Source organism: Trichophyton benhamiae (assembly GCF_000151125.1).
Source record: "Trichophyton benhamiae CBS 112371 chromosome Unknown contig01989.5, whole genome shotgun sequence".
Taxonomy (NCBI): Eukaryota; Fungi; Ascomycota; class Eurotiomycetes; order Onygenales; family Arthrodermataceae; genus Trichophyton; species Trichophyton benhamiae.
Window position 1 is genome coordinate 1,502,560 of NW_003315112.1, and position 22,374 is coordinate 1,524,933.

A 22,374-nucleotide genomic window follows, 5' to 3' on the forward strand; every position below is an offset into this window, starting at 1 on the left:
CACAAATTCCGGCAGGGCTTAAATAACTAGCTGCGACTGCTCGCCCCCCACACACATCTCACACGCAGCAGAGTCACAGCACTATCTTCGCGACGCCATGTCTATCGATTTTCCAAAGGAAGAGGAGGCCATCCTCAAACGATGGAAGGAGATCGGGGCCTTTGAGCGTCAGGTCGAGTTATCCAAGGGCAAAAAAGAGTACACCTTCTACGATGGCCCGCCATTTGCGACTGGATTACCCCACTACGGGCATTTGCTTGCTTCCACCATAAAGGACATTATTCCTCGATACTGGTCGATGAAGGGCTATCATGTCGAGCGCAGATTTGGCTGGGATACGCACGGCGTTCCGATCGAATATGAAATTGACAAGATGCTGGGAATGTCGGGCTCTGAGGCTGTTGAGAAGATCGGCCTCGAGGCCTACAACGCTGAATGCAAAGCTATTGTCATGAGATTTTCTACAGAGTGGAGGCAGACCATTGACAGGCTGGGTCGTTGGATTGATTTTGATAATGATTATAAGGTGGGAGCGCTCTTCCCATGGATATGATGGTGGGCTAAAATGACCTTACTGACGGTTTGTTTGCTTGTCTAGACGATGGACACCACCTTTATGGAATCTATCTGGTGGATATTGAAACAGCTATTCGACAAAGGCGTTGTATATCGTGGATATAGAGTCATGCCCTATTCGACCGCACTTAACACCCCGTTGAGTAACTTCGAGGCTCAGCAAAACTACAAGGACGTTCAAGATCCGGCCGTTGTCGTTTCATTCCCACTCCTTGATGACCCCCAGACTTGCCTTCTGGCTTGGACGACCACGCCGTGGACCCTTCCGTCCCATGTTGGACTTGCAGTTCATCCGGATTTTGAATATATCAAGATTCACGATGAGGCCTCAGGCAAGAACTATTACATTTTGGAGGCTCTTCTGGGGACACTTTACAAGAACCCCAAGAAGGCAAAGTTCAAGATACTGGAACGTGTCAAGGGTTCTGATATGGAAGGATGGAAATACGAGCCCCTCTTTGACTACTTCTACGACAAGTTCAAGGATCATGGATTCCGCGTACTCACTGCGTCTTATGTTACCGCCGATAGTGGTGTTGGAATCGTCCACCAGGCTCCCGCGTTCGGTGAAGAGGATTACAACGTTGCTATGAAATCCGGCGTCATTAGCGGGGACAGGCTGCCTCCAAACCCTGTAGATGAAAGGGGTCGATTCACCAAAGAAGTCAGGGACTTTGCTGGCATGCATGTCAAAGAGGCTGACAAGGCGATTATCAAACACTTGAAAGGCACAGGCCGAGTAGTTGTTGATAGCCAGATTACCCATAGTTATCCTTTCTGCTGGAGATCTGATACCCCTTTGATTTATAGAGCAGTTCCTTCTTGGTTTGTCAAGGTCACACCCGTTATTCCCGCTTTGCTGGAGTCTATTGAACAGTCATACTGGGTTCCGTCTTTCGTCAAGGAGAAACGCTTTGCAAGCTGGATAGCAAACGCAAGGGATTGGAATATTTCTCGAAATCGTTATTGGGGTACACCTATCCCGCTCTGGGCGAGTGAGGATTTCGAAGAGATCGTTGCTGTCGGAAGTGTGCAGGAACTAAAGGAGCTGAGTGGTTATACCGGTGAATTGACCGACCTCCATCGTGACAAGATTGACCACATCACCATTCCTAGTAAGAAAGGAAAGGGCGTGCTCCGTCGCGTGGAGGAGGTGTTTGATTGCTGGTTTGAGTCCGGAAGCATGCCATATGCCTCACAGCATTATCCGTTTAAAGACAAAGAGCGTTTTGAGGACAAGTTCCCAGGTGACTTCATCGCCGAGGGTCTTGACCAGACTCGTGGATGGTTCTATACCCTTGCAGTTTTGGGCGTACACCTTTTCGGAAAGCTGCCATTCAAAAACTGTGTTGTCAATGGAATTGTCCTCGCTGAGGATGGGAAGAAGATGTCAAAGCGTCTAAAGAACTACCCGGATCCAGGCTTAGTGATGGATCGGTACGGCTCTGATCCGCTTCGACTATACCTCATCAACTCGCCAGTGGTCCGCGCGGAGCCATTGAGGTTCAAGGAGTCGGGCGTCAAGGAAATTGTTTCCAAGGTTCTCCTGCCACTGTGGAACAGCTACAAGTTCTTTGAAGGCCAGGTTGCACTGTTGAAGAAGGTTGAAAATGTTGACTACATGTTTGATCCTAAAGCGGAGTCCACTAACACCAACGTCATGGATCGCTGGATCCTGGCCAGCTGTCAAAGCTTGCTCAAGTTTGTAAACGAGGAGATGGCCGGTTACCGACTCTACACGGTGGTTCCAAGATTACTTGAACTCATTGACAACACAACTAACTGGTATATCCGATTCAACCGAAGACGCCTAAAGGGTGAACTTGGATTGGACGATACACTGCATGCCCTCAACACCCTTTTTGAAGTCCTCTACACATTAGTTCGTGGACTAGCCCCCTTCACGCCTTTCATCACCGACACCATCTATCTTCGCCTCCTACCACATATTCCTGAGAAGCTCCGAGGAGAAGATAGTCGATCAGTACACTTCCTTCCCTTCCCAGAAGTTCGAGAGGAACTATTCAATGAGACAATTGAGAGACAAGTCGGGCGAATGCAGAAGGTGATAGAGCTTGGTAGAGTTTCTCGTGAGCGCCGCACCATCGGTTTGAAGTGTCCTCTGAAGTCCCTTGTTGTTATTCACAAGGACCAAGAATACCTCGACGATGTCCGCTCACTAGAGTCATACATTGTGGAGGAACTCAACATCCGCGACCTGATCCTCTCATCCGATGAAGCTAAATATAACGTCCAGTATAGCGTTGATGCTGACTGGCCAGTTCTCGGCAAGAAGTTGAAGAAGGACGTGCAGAAAGTTAAGAAAGCCCTGCCGTCACTCTCTAGTGACGACGTGAAGAAATACGTTGAGACTGGGAAGATACTAGTCGACGGCATCGAACTAGTAGCGGGTGACCTTGTTGTGAAGCGAGGATTAAAGCGAGACGAAGGCTCCTCTGAACTGGAAACCAACACTGATGACGACGTCCTTACCATCTTGGATGCAGCCTTGTACCCAGACCTTGCAGACGAAGGGATTGCGCGAGAGATTGTCAACAGAGTCCAGCGCCTCAGAAAGAAGGCTGGCCTGCAAGTAACGGATGACGTTGGGATGGAATATCGTGTTCTGTCTGATCCTGATGACATTGGAATTGAAGGGGTGTTCGACAGGCAAGCCAAGGCTCTTGAAAAAGCACTTCGACGGCCCATGGATAAACACGTCGTTACTGAGGTCGAAGGGAAGATCCCTGATGCTGAAGAAGATGTGATCATGGAGGAAGTTCAAGAAGTTCAAAAGGCTATGTTCCTGCTTCGACTTGTTAAGCTATAAAAAAAAAAAAAAAAAAAAAAAAAGGCACTGTGCTTCCCCATAGTGTGGCTGTTTAGATACAATATTAGACGTATTTTCCTGGTCTACTCGCTCTCGAACTATTATTGTAGTCCGCTGGGTTTAATCTGATGGCGTGAAATTAGAGGCTTTATCGTCTCTTTGCAGCGGCCTGTATCAGCGATTAGCATAGCCCGATGTAACCGGGGAACAAACACGTACCAGGTAGCAATCCTTCAGCTTCATAAACTCTTTAGCACACATATCCTTCGATACAGCAGTGTAATCGGCCAGGATACACTTGCCATACACCGTTGCCTGACTCAACATGGTAAGCACGGGGCTTTCACGCTATCATCCAGGACATGATCTCACCTCGGCAGAGCATTTTGCAGCCGCCTGTGCAAACTTTTCAATTGGCCTTGTCTTTCCGGGCATGGTGAGCTAGGAAACAGGGAAACAGCCGTCCCCTGAAACCTTTTGTCGGGTATATTTCTGGATAATATCAAATGCTGCCTGGTCAACCAAACTGGCTCTGTAGTGAAAATAACCAAAACCTGCACGCTTGAGGCTAAAAAATGGATGACTAAGACGTATTAAAGTCACGACCATTACGGTATTTAATACTCAAATTAGCGCGACAGCAATACGGTGGATACGCACAAAACACAACTAGTTATGCAAAGTTATGCAACCATTCATAAAAAGTCATAAAATATCTCCATGCCTCGGAGATGAAGTGTTTGACATCCTCGGAGGACCAACGGATGAAGAGCATTAATTGCCATGCGCGGAAAGCCCTGAGATATTATTGTTGACACTCTGTTGGCTTTCCACCCAGCCGGCCGCCCAGAGAATAATACTACTGTATTGCCCCTTATTAGGTAAAACTCCAATCACCTGACTTGTGCCTCGGCTCTGGTGTCTCTAAGAGGTGTCCCGTTGCTATTTTTCATCTCGACTGCACTGCCATGATATCAATATCTATCAACCCTTTCTTCTGGGCCTTCGGAGACCGGCAGACCGCTCTCTCGGCTACGGCTTCCGGTAGACCCTATTGGTAGGGCTGGCAGGGCTGCGACCGTTTGATCGGAAAGACCGACTGCAAAGACCTGGCTCAGCATGGATCAATATTGAGAAGAAACCGCCCAGGGCCAATCATGTCTGGCTCAATGGCAGCTGACGTCAAAAGGCATTTCCTGCCCGCAGCGGGCCATGATGCTGCTCCTTGGTCTCTTGTTCGAGACAATAATATAATATAAATATATTCTCAAGACCCAGGGCTGGGTCTAACTCTTCCAAAGTCTTTGGCTGGATAGCTAGTTAGTTACAGAGGAAATATTGGACAACATGTCTGAACCGATTCCTGGGCCGGCACCGTTGCCCATTGTCGGGAATGCTTATAACCTTGATCTTGTAAACTCCTTTACCACCTTTGGGAACCTCACAGATACATATGGTGCGTCTTGGTGATTTCAAAGAGATGTTCTGAGAGAAGGGCGTTCTGACAAGATGGTGTGAAGGACCAATCTTCAAGCTTACCCTGGGTGGTGAGGAGAAGATCTTCATCACCACTCAGTCCTTGATGGATGAGGTCTGCAATGAGAAGCGATTCTCGAAACTCGTCGCTGGCAGTCTGGCCCAGATCAGAAACGGAGTCCAAGACGGGCTCTTCACAGCTCACCCGGGGGAACACAACTGGGAGATTGCACATCGTGTTTTGATGCCAGGTAAGTAGCGGATGAGCGATGGGGTGATGTTCGTTGATTCGAGGCAGCTTTGCTGATGTAAGGGGGTAAGCGTTTGGCCCATCATCAATTCGGGCCATGTTCGATGAGATGCATGATATTGCATCACAGCTAGTGATTAAATGGGCGCGGTTTGGTCCCAACGAGAAGATACATGTCACAGATGATTTCACGCGGCTGACTCTTGACTCTATCGCCCTGTAAGTCTGGCATTACTCTTAGCTCGACCACTTGTGAGCTTGCTTGCTGATGGATGACATAGATGTGCCATGGGGACCCGATTCAACTCATTCTATCATGAGGATATGCACCCCTTTGTTCACGCCATGGTTGGGTTCTTGGCCGAGTCTGGAGCCAGAGCAAGTCGGCCAGCTGTTGTTCAATACTTTATGCACTCAGCACAACAACAATATGATGCCGATATTGAGCTGATGAAAAAGGTCGCCGGGGACCTGGTTGCGGATCGGAAAGCCAACCCCAACGACAAAAAGGACCTGCTCAATGCCATGCTCAAGGGGAAGGATGCTAGAACCGGAGAACATATGACCGAAGATAGTATCATGAACAATATGATAACCTTCTTGATTGCTGGTTAGCTGATACCTTGTTCCTGATCTTACGCTTTCGCTGACTTTGCATCGCTAATTGATCTTATAGGCCACGAGACAACCAGCGGCCTTTTGTCGTTTTTGTTTTATTATCTCTTGAAACATCCATCAGCGTACCAAGCTGCGCAGCGTCAGGTGGATGAAGTCGTGGGCCGTGGACCTATTACTGTCGAGCATATGTCGAAGTTGCCTTACATAGAGGCTTGTATGCGTGAAACTCTCAGACTTTCACCTTCTGCAATTGCTATCCAAATGCAGCCCCGGCCAGACGGTCAGGAGGATCCTATTTACCTTGGCAAGGGGAAGTATGAAATTAAAAAGGGCCAGGCAATTGTTTGCGTCATCCCTCAAATCCATCGTGACCCAACAGTGTATGGAGACGATGCCAACCTCTTCAGGCCAGAAAGGATGCTGGATGAACCTTTTGCTAAGCTCCCTAAAAATTCCTGGAAACCTTTTGGTAATGGTGTACGTGGATGTATTGGAAGGCCATTTGCATGGCAGGAGACCATCTTAACTGCTGTAATGCTCCTCCAGAACTTCAACCTGCGATTTGACGACCCAAGCTACCAGCTGCAGATAAAACAGACACTTACGATTAAGCCCAAGGACTTTTTTATGCGCGCGACGCTAAGACACAACGTTGACCCTGTTCAGCTGGAGAAGATGCTTCATGTGAATATAGAGGCAGAAGCTAAGGCCGGAGAGAAGGACAGGGCAGCCGGCATCTCCTCTGTTGGACCGGCAAAGAAACCCATGACAATACTTTACGGCTCAAATGCAGGAACTTGTGAGGCGCTGGCACAGAACTTGGCTAGAGATGCCTCGAGCAGAGGCTATAGTGCACAAGTTGGCCCCTTGGATTCGGGTGTTGACAAAGTACCCAAGGATCAGCCAGTGATCGTCATATCGTCCAGTTATGAAGGGCAGCCACCAGACAATGCCGCACATTTTGTCGAGTGGATCCAAGGGCTCGGGAGTGGTGCAATGACCGGAGTGAAATACGCAGTTTATGGCTGCGGGAATCGTATGTATACCAATCCCTCAATTTGTCTATCTATGCATCCAACCGGTTGCTTACGTTTGTAGATGATTGGACCTCGACGTTTCACAGAATACCAAAACTCCTGGATGCAGAGTTCAAGAGGTGCGGTGCGACTAGAGTCGCTGATGTTGGCCTTGGGGACGTAGCAGATGGGGATATCTTCAACCACTTCGATAAATGGCAAGACGAGCAGCTTTGGTCCTCTATCGGCGGCGACGTTGACCCTGCCGAAGAGGGTACCGTGGAAGTTGACATCGATACAGATGCTCGGAAGTCTACCCTCCGTCAGGACGTGAGAGAAGCAACTGTCATCAGTAATAAAGTACTGACTGCACCCGGAGAACCAGAGAAGAGGCACCTTATTTTAACGCTTCCTACCGGGATGTCGTACAAGTCTGGGGATTATCTTGCCGTACTTCCTATAAACGACTAGAGGAATATCCGACGAGCCCTGAACCGTTACAACCTCCCGTGGGACGCAATGTTGACAATCAAGGTTGGTGCTAATACTACCTTGCCAACGGGTCACCCTGTTTCTGCAATGGATGTATTGAGTGCATATGTCGAGCTGGGCCAACCAGCGACGAGAAAGGTATGTTTTGGAAGTGATTCATGGTTCTATTACAGTTGGCTCACTGTTTTTCGAGTAGAACGTTGCTCGAATCGCTTCCAGTATATCGGATGAGAAGGTCCGTGAGGAAGTCCTTGCTCTTTCAAAGGAAGGATTTGAAAACGAGATTTTGAAGAAATGCCGCTCTCCGTTGGATCTTCTCGAGGAATATCCAACAGCCGAGCTGCCTCTTGGAGACTTCCTTGCAATGCTGCCACCAATGCGCATTCGCCAATATTCAATTTCCTCCTCGCCCTTGGCAGACCCAACAGTTGCGTCTATTACTTGGTCAGTTCTCGATGCGCCGTCTCGGGTTGCCGATTCAAAGCGGTTCCTTGGTGTGGCATCCAACTTCCTCTCCAAAGTCCAGGAGGGCGATAGGATCCATGTTGCCGTGAAGCCAAGCCATGGCAACTTCCACCCTCCCAAGGACACCGAAAATACACCTCTCATGATGTTCTGTGCCGGGACTGGCCTTGCCCCTTTCCACGGTTTTGTTCAAGAGAGAGCCATCCAGATCCAAGCGGGCCGAAAAGTGGCCCCCGCGTACCTTTTCATCGGATGCAGACATCCCGAAAGAGACGCTCTGTTCAAGGATGAGCTTCAGAAATGGGAGACTGACGGCGTAGTGACGGTGTTTTATGCATTTTCCGCAGCAAGTGAGCAAAGCAAGCACTGTCGATACGTCCAAGACAGGCTGTGGGAGGAAAGAGGTGAGATGAGAAAGGTCTTTGACCAGGGAGCAAAGCTGTATGTTTGCGGCACTAGCAGGGTTGGAGAAGGCATCGCATCTACCGTGAAGAAGATATTCCAGGACTATTGCGCTTCTGTTGGCAAGCCAAAGACGGACGAAGAGGTAGAGCGCTGGTTCCAGGATATCAAGAGCGACCGGTTTTCCTCGGACGTCTTCGCATAACGCTGGCTGGATATATCTATACTATCCGGCCGGGGATGTCGTCCGCTCTAAATCGCGACATCTCGCTACTTTAGCATTTCAGCATCAAAATCACAAAAATCAATCGTCATTTGTCAATTTGCACCAAAAGAACAAAATTTATATCCAGCGTTGAAACTAGAGAAGTAGCTATATCTGCTTACATAATGCCCAACCGTCGCCAGCCACCAGCGAAAAAAAAAAAAAAGTCGCATAATAGTTAGCTAGCTACGTAGTTAGTTACGGCGAGACAACAAGAACAGCGTCAGCGAGACGGCGCGACGACAAGACGACGAGGATTTTATCCGCCCGCGCCCGCGTGGTTTGTTTTTGGATAGCGTTATTCTTCGTCCTGGCAAGACTATGCGGCCTGGGGCGTGCCTTTACTTCTGTCAGTCTCGAAATGACGTCGCTGCGCAATTCGCGACAACGGCGTAGATCGCGGTATAACCATAATTAAATCTTCAAATGCCTTCAGATCCTAAGGACCGGGCAGTCACCTCACCGGAACAGCTGGTTCTGTCGGACCAAGGTCAGTCTGATGGGCTTCCTGCTCGCTGCTGGAGAGTTGGAACTGATTCAGAGCTATAATACTACAGACGTCGAGCTTCTCCACGAAATTGTGACACGCGCGGAACAGCACCCGGACGCTGACATTCTTCCATTTCGCGTTATCTTCTCGGCCTACGATGCTGTACTGTCTGAGCATGGCATTCCAGTGGAAAGCGACCAGACATATCTGCCTTTCTTGTTCCAACTTGGGGCTGAGCGAAACGGTACCATCTCTGAACGGTTTGAGTCGCTCCTAGCGTCGCTCGGTATCCGACTAGAATACGGCGAGGATGCAGAATCGAATGAGCCTTTGCCGACGAACGGCGTTGCGTCGCGTTCTAGAGAAGACAGTGCACGCATTCTACAACAGAGACCAAATGGGATTCTCCCACAGAGAGCTGAGGATAGGCGTCGCGCCTCATTCGATTCGGTTTACGACACAACCCATGACTTTGAACAGCGCTTTGCCAACCGGCCAAACTCCAGATCTTCTATGTCCAGACTGGAGGATGGGACAATCAGATCCTTAGACTTTGATGCAGAAATCAAACGATTATATCCTTACAAGTCGGACCGTTCTCCTCAACATGAAGGATTGGGAGATGCTGTAGGTCGTGATGTCAACGGCATAGCTTCTCAGGATTCAGACGGTGGCGCAAACTCACTCTCTTCAGAGAGCTCAGAGAATTCTAGTACCCAAGAATTCGGCAGTGCTCACAGAATGAATTCGAACAAAATTTTGGAGCACCAATATAGTGAAAATGCACTTTCCATTGCATCTGATGAGACACCAGAACCTCCTCAGGTACCACCGGAACTATTTTATCAACCATCAAATACACAGCGTATACGTGATGCCTCGGTTTTTGATATGTACAGACGAAGAAATGCTCTCCGGCTAATGTTGTCAAGCTGGTCTAAATCAGCGAAGCGGAAGCGAGAGTTAGTTCAGGCCATGGAGCAGAGAGCCATATATTATGATAGCAAAACTTTGGTTGTTCAGGTCCTGGACTTGTGGAAGGCTGCATTGCAAGACAAACGTGAAGTCGCAGAAGCTGAGAGAGAAGCGGCACAGAACGAGAAGTTTTTCAATAATCTCGAGGAGCGAGCTGCTCGCGCTCGAGACATATACCTGCTCACGAAAGCGTTTACCCACTGGTCACAGGTTGCCTCTGAGGAAGTTCATAGAACCGAGGCTGCCCGCCGCCATCTGCTCTGCATCAAATATTTTAACGCATGGCGCGAAATAACAGCCGTCAATGAACTCAAAGCCCAGCGCTTTATGCTGAGAAAACCATTGAAACTCTGGAGTGCCCGCCACCAACAAATTGCCCCGCTAGATTCTCAGGCAGAGGAATTTCGCCAGAGAAGCCTTAAGAGATACGGGTATTCACACTGGTTTTGGTCTTTCTGTGACAGGCTAGCACCGCGGTGGAATAAGGAGCGCTTGAAACAACGGTCTTTTATTGCTTGGTTGCGTGCCCTCCGAACTCAAAGGGAACGTGATCTTGCAATCGACTCCAATCGTTCTCTTAATTCTCTGAAAATTACATTTCAAACTCTTGCTCAGAAATATCGTGAAGTTTCCTCTGCTGAGAAGAGCGCGAATAACCATTGGAAATACCATGTCACATCAAACTATCTAACAGAATGGTCAGTCAAGCAAAAGTACAGGCGGCCTTTTGCAGAATTGACTAGCCTACTAAACACTAGGTTAGTGCGCTCATGTCTGGAGGACTGGTCTCAACAGACACGCATGGAGAGAAGAGCGCGGGACGCTGACAGACTTCGTGTTATGCGTAACTGTTGGACAACCTGGAATGACCATCTTCGCTGTCAGGCCTTGTCTTCGCGCACAGAGGAGCGAATTGTCTTGCAGTCATTATATAAATGGATCCTTATAGGGAGGTTGCGCCTACTAGACCGAATTCACCAACAACGCCTAAAAGCCAGCTACCTCAAGACGTTGATGGAAAATTCTCGGAGCCTGTACAACGAGCTCCTTGTCAAAGAAGCCAGATTTCGAACTGATAGAAAACGAAAATTGGCGCAAGCCACCTTTAGCTACTGGAAACAACGTCTCGATATCCAAAAGCAACGTGAACTGGTAAGCCGAGCATTTTATGCTCCTCCCGTCCAGCAAGAGGTGCTTCAAAACTGGAAAGCACGCAGCGAGCATTTGGCAACTCTCGATACCTGGGCAAAGAAATCGGAGTATTTTTTCTTGACTACGAAAACGCTGAAGCAGTGGCGGAGTGCAGCAGCAGAATCGTCCAAGAGACGACGGTTGGAAGCATATGCAGCCATTCGGCGCAAAGTGAAAATGAATCTAGCCACTGCTGTTATTTCCGCCTGGCGGTCTCGCTGCGCTACTGTTCGTGAAATACATCAGCGATCAACGGAGATGTATGGGGAAAAGCTCATTGCAATCGGAACTAACATGTTCCACCTCTGGTCGGAAAAGGCCACACAACGAGCGCAACACCTTGCGGATGCACAGCTATACTATAACCGACAGTTGGTTTACAATAACTTAACACACTGGGCAGGGATGCAACGGTCCTACCAAATGCTTGATGAGAAAGCGACCCGGTTTCTAGAGATCCATGTCTCCGGTATTGCCCTTGCTCAAATTCGAAAGTTAAGCCTTCGGATATTTGAAGTTAAAACACGACTAGAAACTGCAGATGCACTGTATGGTCGCAATACTCGAAAGCACTACCGGAATATGATTCATCACTGGCGCGAGAAAGCTAGAATTTCAAAGGACTTTGACTCTTTTCCAATAGAAACTCCATCCAAAAATGGCCATAGTATTCAAGTTAACGACCCGCATGGATGGCCAAGGAGAGATCATCCCAGAGAACGAGAAGAGCCACCAATACGACAACCGGATTTTACATCTCACACCCCTATGTCAACACCAGGTTATCTGAACAGCCCCTCGAAGCGGGCCGCCAGAGCAAGGGCTTTGGTTCAGATGTCTACAACTCCAGCAACCCCATTACCAACATCATTTCCTAGCAAGCTGTGGGCCGCAAGCGAGCCCAGGCTACAGCCTATATATTCAACGAGGAGAAGTGCGTTTAAACGTGGTGCAACGAGCACCAATGTACGATTTGCTATTGATGAAGAACCAGAATCGCCTACTGAAGGCAGATCAACTGGAAGGGAGCTAACGTGAAGAGAATAAGGCGAACATGTAACATATTTACGAAGAGCATAAGAAGGAAAACAGAAACAACAGAAATACATAACTTAACGAACCAGCCCAATGAGCGCCCACCGTAGTAGTATTTAAATTACCCATCTCAAGCCTGCCAGTATATTTCCATAGCCTCTCCATACACCTTATTCACAAATTGTCATCCCAAATGGTCACACCCTCGAAACCCAAATAAAGCCAATGTGGATAAATAAACGCGCGGGAATAATATCCCTGCAGTGAAAAGAACGGGTGAAAATACGGGTCCAGTTCCTATGATTCGGCCAAAGCGTAGCACAAAAAGGCAAAGCCAGAGTTGCAATCAGAGCCAGCTAGGTTGCGTTGTATGAGATATAGCCAGCTCATATCGGGCATGGTGTGTTGCTTCCAAGGAATTATGGGTATTTCGGGGGGGGGGAAGTGCTAGAACAAAGGTGTAATAAAAATTTGATGAGTATCTCATCACAATCGAACTGAAAAGACTCGCAGAGAGCCGAGGAGTAATGCCAAGAGAACGGAGTATTAGATAGTTTGAAATATTAGTATCGTTGAATCGTTCATCTTGCGTTATAATAGTCGGCTTCTCGTTGCGTTCACGAAACTTTCAGTCTTTTCTGCTTATTGCTTAATGTGGATCTAGACGAGGTGTGATTGCCCTGTCTCTTCTTTCCTAATTCTGGTCTGCTAGACGAGGCATCATGCGGGGGGATTGTAGGATTTCCACGGTTCACATTAGGTCCAGTCGGACCAGGAGTAATATCTGAGCTCGTTCGGGCACTAGCCAGTGTAGGCTTGAATTTAGGGTCAGAGCTTCTAACGGAACGTGACGTTTGAAGCTTTTCAGACATATGTATAGATGTATCGGTAGGTGTATGGTCTGGAGTTGAGTCGTGACCCCTAGGTGGCTTCTGCGGGATCGCAGCAGGCTTCGGAAATGGCACTGTGGTGACATTGCTGCGAATAGGGGGCCGGGTAGACCGGTTGATGGGGCTTGAATTCTTTTGGTGATCCTCAATAAAAGACTTGGGAGCTTTGATGATACGGGAGGCCATAGTATTGAGTTTGTGGGTTGGCGTAGACAGCCTGTTATTCCGCTTGACGGCCGCCGGTAATGCAGACTTCCTGGCTCCAGAAGAAGCACCAGAGTTGGATCTAGAAGACAGCTTGGGCGGGACAAGTCTCCATTGCGGTCGATCCTCCCACGGCTTACCGTTACTGGGGTCACTGCTCTTCGTGCCTAATGCGAAAATAGGGGAGATACCGCCCATCATGCGGTCATGGTGAGCATGCCGCTGAACAGTAGTAGGCTTTTCTCGGGGGAGTCTCATTTGCTTTACATCAACCAGTTTGGGAGTGTGCTTTAGCTTCTCCTTGTCAAGGCCTTGTAACGCACGTTTCATGCGCTCTGCATCCTCGTCAACTTTCTTGGCAGCTTGCTCCCTAAGAGATGTATAAAACTGATACCAACTCTCAGGGGGTTCAGTTAGATCCAGAGTCTCCCAGAAGTATATGTCACGCTTGATAAATTCAATCCAGAGTTCAGCATCGTGCTCTAGAAGATGTGGAGATCTTTGCTCAAGTTCATACTAACCAAGTAAAGTAACGAGGAAGGTATAAGTTAATAAAGTGAGATTTGGCATGGGTTTAGTTAAAGACGTGCCTCTAGGGCTGCACTTACGAGTTGCTGGGGATTCTCAATCTTCTGAAGGATAGGGCGGATAATTTCATAACGGGCCAAGCCAACATCTGTTATTTCTAGTTTATTTACTGTTAGTTGGAAGCTGGAAAGTGAGAGGATACAAATCATAAAGGTATGTATGCTATACTCACCCCTAACTACCTTGACACACATCCGGCGGGCCATCAGGAGGAGAGGCGAAGCCCCTATATTTTGGTTCGACGAAGAAGCCATATGATCAGAAGGCCCAGACGGACCATATATATACTGGAGAAGGAGGGAACAGAACACACAAAATTAAGACAGAATGGCGAGACAAGAAAAATGCATCAGCTAAGGCTTTTGTAATAGAATTGAAGAATGTAAGCGGAAGTCAAGAGATCGTGTAGGGGTTTCTGTCTAGCTAGTTATAGTATGAGACAGGGTAAATATTTGCCTCGTCGAACCTGTGCTCCCCTCATATACTGACGAAAGAAGTGAATAAGACAACGCCGGCGCTGCTCCTCAATATTGCATAGCTTCAAATGGTTATCATTGATGTTGTGAGGTTTAAATAACCAATCCATCCATTTAATATCAATCACGTGCAAAAATTACGTCAGCGCCCGGGCAGCCTTAGGTAATACGCGGAGCGGATAAACAAATTGACCTTAAGCTAAAAATAGACGGGAGTCCATAATTAGGTACCTTATGTAAGCTCCACATAAAAAGTAAGAACAAGAGACAAAACGAAAGGAACAACAAGTGCGAGTAAGAACGAGAACTGCAAAGTAAAGCAGGATGCTAATCCCTCCCTTCACGCTCCCATTGGAACTGAGGGGTTAGCATATACAGATGGTCCGTAATAGCGACCCGGTGAAGGTGGCTTGACTTCCGCCGGTGATGCCTTTCTGGAATACATGAGCTTACAGCAGACCAGATGGTTACACCAAGCCTCGTCATCAACGAAGATTTAGGGAGTGAGAGAGGGATACAGTCGATATTACTCTCTATGGCTGTGCCCGCGATCGGAGCCTGGGTTGCATGGTAGAATGAATTAGCCGCCTCATAAACCTGGTCTTCTCGTTCTTGACTTAGTAGCGCGCCTTTGGAAGAAGCTGACGCCAGCCAGGCGGGATCCAGAGGAGAGATGAGCCTCCCAACTGGCCGTATGAAGATTATGGCACACGCGGCTGGTCTCCCACGCGAGATTGACTCATCCAGTATCACGATTGTGTTACAAACCTTACATTTGACGCCGAGTCCATTTAGCTCAAAATGATGACCGAAGGGATCAGGTATGTTTGATTTGCCAGCGCAAAAAAAATCAGGAACGTAGAGGTCCACAATTCTTTTGTCGGCCGTCGTCATATGGGGGCAGACTGGGTAGTTTAATTTCTGGCATAGTTCTGCGAACCGTTCCACGGAAACCTTTTTGCCTCGAGGGAACAGCCGTATGCCGGTCACTACTGATGTTTTGGGGGAGGAAAAGAGGTTCCAGAAGGAGCCCTGTTGCAGAATATCGATGTTTTCCTCCAATTCCTGTGTCCTCCTCATCTCCAGTACCTCGTTAAAGCTCTTGGGGTCTGACCCAAATGCTCCAAATGCCATAACCTTCTTGGTTCGTAAACAATAGCGCTCTGCGTGGCGCTTTTCCAGTTCATCCTTGGAGAAGTGAGAGGAAGGGTGCGTGGTGAGGCAACCCCGGCAGCAATACTCCTTTATCTGTCCGACTCCTTCGAGCATGCACATGACAATGAACTGGCCCATTTTGGTTGATTTCAGCTCGCGTTGGGCCCCTGCAAGGATGGTAGAGAAGTAGAACCGAGCACAGGTGAGTGATAATGCGAATGAGTTGTTAGGAGGCAAATATTCGTGAATGATCCCGAGCAGTTCGGCCGGCAATCTGTAGAGGGGGCTATATTGGAAATTATGACGTTCTGCCTCGCTCCAGTCGTGAGTGTGCTTTTCGGGAGCAGCGAGCAGCTGGCGAATATGCTGGAACAGGTTCCATGAGTGTTTGGATGCTGGGTCCATCTTGGTTAAAGGCTTCGAATAGTGTAGCTTTGGAATGAATTATGTAGAGTAGCTTATGAGCCTTCATGTTGAGGGCTATCCAGTGTCCTTTAAATAATCTCGACTGGAAGCAGTGGAGCTTGCAGGATTCGTTGACTGGGTCGAGTGATTGTAATGCCTTTCAGTGTAGTTTGAAATAATGCGACGAGGACTGCAATTGCACATATTAGAATAGTTGGATATTGGATATGCCCGATAAACATGCGCGAGGCTTCAACTATAGTATAAAGGGCGACTGGGTATATTAGGCATTGGGCTAATAATCCATTCAAAGAGGTATAATGATGAACTATCGGAAGAGTGGGAAATATCCTCCTTTCCTCCATGTGACGTTTAATCCTCGGCCACCCGATCCTCGAGGCAGTACAATGGGGTGCCATTATCTCTAAAGGGGATGGGGGATATTAAGAAGATGGGATACGCCATGACCGTAGTAGGTTCTGGGAAGTTAAACCTAGTCCAGGTGCATAGCTTAGCTGATGGCTGCAATATGTGATGCTCAGGGCCTCACTGTGACATATGGTCATCCGGGTTAGATGGTAAACCCCTGTAGTCGAAGTAAAAACCTAGAAACCGATGGAAAACATAATGGAGACGATAGACTGCCTAAAGGATAGAGACTGTAGGGTATGAAAGCTCCCTACGACGTTGAGGGAAAGTAGCGACATTAATAAATAATGCCTTGACCATTTGTGCAGTTAGAAAAAGAACCGTATTGAGATGTCCCATTCAATAGAGCACTGCAGGCTGGATAAAGGAAGAAACAGATGAAAGGAGAAGCTCATGTCTAAGCTCTTCAAGAGTTGAAAGACCGCAAAAACTTGGTGCTCTTTCGCCACTGAATGGGGTTTCAGAATAACTGCGAAGAAGGAAAGCACCTTGCAAGAAAGACTTCTCTATGATGAATCAAAGAGAAACCGATACCTCTCAGTCTTAGGTACAGGCTAACAGTGTAATATAGAGGAAAGCAGTAGAATAGGGGTATAATGTTGGAGTTGAAGTTCACTGCAGCCAGAACCTTCTCCTAAATGACAGAAAGTTGAGCTAGGAGTGGCTGTGGCTCTTCCAAATACATCAGCTGTGGAAGATAAATAGCATCAATATCAATGTAGTGTATCAACCTAATCCACAATTAGAAAGTAATCCTGCATCTCTTCTTACTGGATAACTCTGGTATTGCTCCAGGAATACCCCCGAACTCTCTACTTGCTGTCCAAACTGCAACGGGCTCACGAGGTGTCCCACCAAAACGAACGGGTAACCACCACGCCAATAGCTCCGCGATGTTCATTACAGCAACATTAGTGGTATCAATCTCCACGGCAATTCTAATCGGAGCCGGTTCAGCAGGGACCTGGTCCATATGGTGGTCGACACACCGCAACCCACTTAACTTGGCGAGAGAGGTGGAGAAACTTACGCAAAGAGTCCAGTATATAGAAAAGACTCTGAAACAGACAAATACAGCAGACCCTCCTGGAGATGACCGGACAATATCTCAAACCAATCAGGGGACCAATCATAATGACAATGCTTCAGTCATAAGAGCGAACGACGACAATTGTGATACAGTGGATGTATCAAACGAACAATCGAAAAACGGTATACCATTAAAAGTGCGTCATCAATCAGCATCCGAGAGCATTAGAAGGCCAGCAACTCCAGTGAATACTCATGCAGAGAAAGGAAAGGAAGTACAAGGAGCTCGTTAACGATTTATGGGGTATGTGCCTCGATATTTGGGCGTTGTCTGCTATCTATCCTACTGACTTTCTGCAGGTTCCTCAACCACGGGCAAAAAGCCACGACAACCGGCACTCCCAATGTGCCTTTTTCTTTCTTTTTAATTTCCAGGAGCGGCATTTATGGGGAAAACCATTATTCTTTGGGCCTAGCAGAGCGCGAACGCGAACGTCTCTCCTTGTTTTATTCTGTCTTGTTTTGCTTTGTTGTTGTTGTTGCAAAAAGTAGATAACTTTTGAATTTGGTGAAATTACATAATAAAAATGACGTAACCCGACTCGTTATGTCACATGATCATTCTTGCGGCTCAAAGCTGAACTGTATTAATAAGGAGTTTATTATGGGCGGGCGCTAACCACATCAGGTAGCCCGTACTCTCCTACTCATCAATTTGGATTGCAAGAGAGCAACCACAAGAGTAAACACGCAGCCAGTCGATCATTAAGAGGCAAAGAAACGAAGAAAACAAGGGGGGAGGCCGAGTGAAATAACTTGTTATCTAGAGTTACAGCGTCTACGTAACTGCACCGCTGTGTACGATACCCCGGAGCCTTGGATACATATATAAGATAACCACCTCTCGTATTCCTACGAGTCGAGGGCCGAAACCCCATGTTACCCCGTATATTGGTAGTGTATAGATGCACACCTTCCCCGCTGTGAACGCAGGTAAACAGCGGCGAAAAAAGAGAATCAACGTGAGGCCAGGAGCCAGCTCTAGATCCAGCCGATAGCTGCCCAGTGACTGAAACTAGCAGCCCTGTCCACGATGGCACTACCGGTGGCGGACGACGATGACCTGCATAAGCTGAACCAGGAGGAGCGGGAAGCTGAAGTGCGGCTGGCAACGCAGAAGGAACATGAGATGGGCGTTGTCGAGGCAATCAAGCTATACCCAAAAGCCACTGCTTGGTCACTACTCTTCTGCATGGGCGTTATCATGAACGGGTTTGACGCGCAGGTGATAGGGAATATGTTTCCCGTGGCTAGATTTCAGCGAGATTTTGGATACCAGTTTGAGGGGAAGTGGAATATATCCGCTGCCTGGCAGTCAGGCTTGAGGTGAGCAGTGCCGCTGAGTTGACGGGACAACTATGAGACAGTACGCACATGAAAATGTGTTAACGTGGTGGAGCAGCATGGGAAGTCCCATCGGACAGGTTGTTGGCGCCCTGCTTGTCAGCTATCCCATGGAGTGGTTCGGTAGAAAGCGGACATTTCTTGTACGTATGGCCTCCACACATCGTTAAACGGAGGATGGATAACTCATCTTTCTTGTTCTTTTTCTGGCAGGCTTGTGTGGTGATGACGGCTGGCTTTATTTTCATCCAGTTCTTCGCCCGTTCACTCGAAGTTCTTATTGTCGGCCAATTACTAGGTGGTCTGGTCTTAGGCACATATACTGTAATCGCGCCTACGTATGCCTCCGAGGTCTGTCCGGTGGCACTGCGCGGTATCTTGACATCCTACGTCAACCTCTGTTTTGTTATCGGCCAGTTCCTTGCCAACGGTATCTCTGCCGGCACACACAACCTGGATTCACACTGGGCTTATAGTCTGCCCTTCGCTCTACAGTGGGTTTGGCCAGCTATAATACTGTGCACAGTTCCCTTTGCCCCTGAGAGCCCCTGGTGGTTGGTGAGAAAGGAGAGAATGGAAGATGCAGAGAAATCACTACGTCGCCTTGCATCATCGAAAGTCGACGTCAGACCCGATCTTGTAAGTAGTCATCTGGGAAAATCCATGAGCTTGTTTCTAAATCGTTTCCTTTTCTTCCTCACCCCAGACTATGATTGTCGAAACGGACCGATTAGAGCAACGTATGGAAGCTGGTACTACACTTCTGGACTGTTTTAAAAGCGTGAATGCCAGACGCACTGAGATTGCTGTTGGAGTTTACGCAATCCAGGTCCTCAGCGGGATATATCTTGTTGGCTATTCAAACTATTTCTTTACCCGTATGATACTCCCCATCACTCCCAGAATACTAACACTTCGCTAACTTCCGCCTAGTTGCTGGTCTTAGCACCGATGATGCTTTCAACATGGGGGTAAGTTCTATTTCTTTCTTTCGAAACAAGCCTTCTTTTTTCTCACAAGTAACAGCTCGGGTTTCTCGGCGTTGGATTTCTGGGCACTGTTCTCTCGTGGTTCGAGCTCGCATATTTTGGCCGTCGTACCATCTACCGCAATGGCCTAGCGATGCTCGCGGTCCTCCAGTTTGTTATTGGCATCCTCGACTGCGTTCCAAACTACGAAAAACGCCCCAACGTCATCTGGGCCCAGGCATCGATGATGGTAGTCTGGAACTTTGCATATAGTCTGTCCGTTGGACCCGTGTGTTTCGTCATCCTGTGCGAATGCTCAGCGACAAAAGTTCGGTCGAAGACCATTGCGCTGGCCACTGCTGTACAAGCGATGCTTGGTATCGTCATGACGGTTGCGATTCCGTACATGATCAACCCCGATGCAGCGAACTGGCGTGGGAAACTTGGATTTTTCTTCGGGGTACGTATCGGCTCATCTACGGGATTGGATACTGGTACTGAAACATTCTCTTCCAGGGCCTTGCTACGATATGTTTCATCTGGACTTTTTTCAGAGTCCCAGAGACAAAGGGTAGGACGTATGAAGAGCTTGACATCATGTTTGAGAGAGGCGTGTCTACCCGGAAGTTCAAAGGCTACAAGTTTGATTAGGCTGCGGACTGTTCTACAAATTCAGGTCGTGGTTAATGATAATGTAATGCTATTAATGCTAATGATGTGTCTATTGTTAAAACAAAATTGCCGAACAAAAGAAAAGAGCCTTAGGTGTAAAGATAGAGAGAGACATTAGATGCTTCTGCTAATGCCTGACCCATGAGATCAGGCGCGCATAGGCTGACAGAAGCTGACAAAATTGAGGTGTAAAGAAAGATACAAGTGACGGCTTGCATAGGGTATAAATCAAGGAACTAAAAACAAGGGAAGTGAGGTAGACACGGGGTACAGATGGACAGACAAAGTTAGCCCTCCTTTAATTCCCGTTAGCCTTAACCCCCGCAAACTTCTGGGGGTTGACTGGATGCTGCTTCTCCGGTGGTGGCATTTGAACCATCCAGTTTGGTGGTGCAATGCCAGTTTGTTCATGAATGGTAGAGAAGAGCGGAGGCATCGACTGCATGAGGTTGCGTAGTGGTGCGGTTGCATCTGCGGCGCTGGAATTTCCGTCTGCATTTCCGGTGTTCCAGACGGAGATCTTGGGCTGAAGACCCTGTATGGCTTGGCCATTTGCTTTGGCGAGCTTCTCGTAGGTACCGCTTTGGATCATCATGTATTGGAGAAGACCTTGTGGTCCTCCAAGAACTTCGGCCATGGCTCCGTAGCCCTTTGCCATTTCTGCCATGGCCTCGGCTTCTTTCTGTTTAGCGTAGAACGCAGCTTCGGCTTCTTTGGTTTGGCGATAGTCTATAGGGCGGTTAGTATGAGAATATACACATGGGCAGGAGAAGGAGTATGGATATGCATACAGGTTGCATCGGCTTCCATCTTGCTGCGGTACAAGCTGGCGTCTGCTTCCTTTGTGCGGCTGAAGTAGGTGGCTTCAGCGGTCTGTTCTGCAGCCTCTCTGGCGGCTTTGCTCTTGGTGACATCGAGTGCTCGAAGTCTCTCGAGCTCGGTCTCGGCACGCTTGGTCTCGACGTGTTTCTGAAGCTCAGAATCCTTTGCTTCGGCATGACGCTTTGCCTGGATTCTTGCAAGCTCGATTCCCATGTTGAGCTCAGTCTGGCGGTTGGTGAGCTGGGCATCGGCCTGGAGCTTATCACTTCGACGCTTGGTCTCAAGGACTGCAGTCTCAGCGTCGATTCTGGATATCTCTTGCTTGGTCTTTCCTCGTTTCTCTGCTTCTCCAATTTCTCCTCTCATGCGAGCTTCGGCGACCTCGATCTTGGACTGGTTGAGGGCACCTTCATGGGCCTTACGGCTAAGATAAGTGAAATATTCGCTTCCGGGGGCATCCTGAAGCTCCTTGACGTTGGCGTTGTAACTGTTGAAGGTTAGTCTGTGATCTTCATTTAGTATAAATGGACGGTAGCTTACATTCTGAGACCGAACTGGTCTAGTTCCTTTTGAACGTTGTCGATAACATGTTGCTTGAAGAGCTGGCGTTCCTTGAAGATCTCTTCCATTGTCATGCCCGAGACGATGACTCGAGTCTCACCCTCGATGATACCTTTGACGATATCCTGAACATAGTTTCCAGACGCATGGGAGGAGTTGCTCTGGCGGCCAGATTTTCCAGAGAGCAGGAGGGCGTATTTTTTAAGGGAGGCGAGGTTGTTGTCTGGACCGATGGTGAAGACTGCAGGAAGAGAAAACTGGAGTTTCTCGATGGTCATAGCCTGCAAGTTGAGGGAAAAGTCGAAGGGCGAGATGGAGATACGAGTACACTATGAGGAGCTGTTAGTTATGAGGCTCTTGGATGCCTCTGTAGACCATGGTACTTTACCTTCTGCCATGGTAGGAGAAAGGCCGTCTTTTTGATGAGGACATCTTGGATGCCAGCACCGGTGATGACCAGGTACTCATTTGGCTCGGAGACGTTATACCTATGTGATGTTAGATGGCATTGAAGCAACCCTCGGTGGAGACTTACCACATGGTGAGCGGAGGTTCGTAGAATAAGATGTGGATCTGTATTGAGTGTCGCTATTATAGCTGTTGAGGATGGTAGAGCGTATGAGCTTCTGGGTGTTTCGAGCTTCGGATGTGAATGTTCACAACCGGATATTATGAGTATGAGTATGGGTA

General features: G+C 48.1%; 8 protein-coding genes across 8 annotated transcripts; 5 read left to right on the plus strand and 3 right to left on the minus strand.

The window, feature by feature from the left end:
• Positions 1-97: 97 nt before the first annotated feature.
• On the plus strand, positions 98-3,406 carry ARB_05230 (uncharacterized protein; the record flags this gene model as incomplete). Its single annotated transcript, XM_003016890.1, has 2 exons — positions 98-526; positions 599-3,406. 2 exons carry the CDS (start codon positions 98-100, stop codon positions 3,404-3,406), a joined length of 3,237 nt encoding a protein of 1,078 aa, XP_003016936.1.
• A 1,347-nt stretch (positions 3,407-4,753) lies between these two features.
• ARB_05231 (cytochrome P450 oxidoreductase OrdA-like, putative) lies at positions 4,754-8,330 on the plus strand (the record flags this gene model as incomplete). Its single annotated transcript, XM_003016891.1, has 8 exons — positions 4,754-4,862; positions 4,927-5,133; positions 5,204-5,351; positions 5,414-5,742; positions 5,809-6,786; positions 6,849-7,216; positions 7,238-7,396; positions 7,455-8,330. 8 exons carry the CDS (start codon positions 4,754-4,756, stop codon positions 8,328-8,330), a joined length of 3,174 nt encoding a protein of 1,057 aa, XP_003016937.1.
• A 559-nt stretch (positions 8,331-8,889) lies between these two features.
• Positions 8,890-12,084, plus strand: ARB_05232 (centrin-binding protein Sfi1, putative; the record flags this gene model as incomplete). The annotated part of the gene is made up of 1 exon (XM_003016892.1): positions 8,890-12,084. One exon carries the CDS (start codon positions 8,890-8,892, stop codon positions 12,082-12,084), a length of 3,195 nt encoding a protein of 1,064 aa, XP_003016938.1.
• A 614-nt stretch (positions 12,085-12,698) lies between these two features.
• Positions 12,699-13,969, minus strand: ARB_05233 (RNA polymerase II transcription factor SIII (Elongin) subunit A, putative; the record flags this gene model as incomplete). Its single annotated transcript, XM_003016893.1, has 2 exons — positions 12,699-13,691; positions 13,784-13,969. 2 exons carry the CDS (start codon positions 13,967-13,969, stop codon positions 12,699-12,701), a joined length of 1,179 nt encoding a protein of 392 aa, XP_003016939.1.
• A 597-nt stretch (positions 13,970-14,566) lies between these two features.
• Positions 14,567-15,799, minus strand: ARB_05234 (uncharacterized protein; the record flags this gene model as incomplete). The annotated part of the gene is made up of 2 exons (XM_003016894.1): positions 14,567-14,925; positions 15,013-15,799. 2 exons carry the CDS (start codon positions 15,797-15,799, stop codon positions 14,567-14,569), a joined length of 1,146 nt encoding a protein of 381 aa, XP_003016940.1.
• Positions 15,800-18,350: 2,551 nt separating this feature from the next.
• Positions 18,351-18,647, plus strand: ARB_05235 (uncharacterized protein; the record flags this gene model as incomplete). The annotated part of the gene is made up of 1 exon (XM_003016895.1): positions 18,351-18,647. The coding sequence occupies one exon, from the start codon at positions 18,351-18,353 to the stop codon at positions 18,645-18,647; it is 297 nt and encodes a 98-aa protein (XP_003016941.1).
• Positions 18,648-18,838: 191 nt separating this feature from the next.
• ARB_05236 (MFS alpha-glucoside transporter, putative) lies at positions 18,839-20,280 on the plus strand (the record flags this gene model as incomplete). Its single annotated transcript, XM_003016896.1, has 5 exons — positions 18,839-19,300; positions 19,368-19,539; positions 19,595-19,632; positions 19,688-20,089; positions 20,146-20,280. The coding sequence occupies 5 exons, from the start codon at positions 18,839-18,841 to the stop codon at positions 20,278-20,280; spliced, it is 1,209 nt and encodes a 402-aa protein (XP_003016942.1).
• Positions 20,281-20,599: 319 nt separating this feature from the next.
• Positions 20,600-22,224, minus strand: ARB_05237 (uncharacterized protein; the record flags this gene model as incomplete). The annotated part of the gene is made up of 5 exons (XM_003016897.1): positions 20,600-21,030; positions 21,093-21,610; positions 21,664-22,013; positions 22,073-22,172; positions 22,220-22,224. The coding sequence occupies 5 exons, from the start codon at positions 22,222-22,224 to the stop codon at positions 20,600-20,602; spliced, it is 1,404 nt and encodes a 467-aa protein (XP_003016943.1).
• Positions 22,225-22,374: the final 150 nt, after the last annotated feature.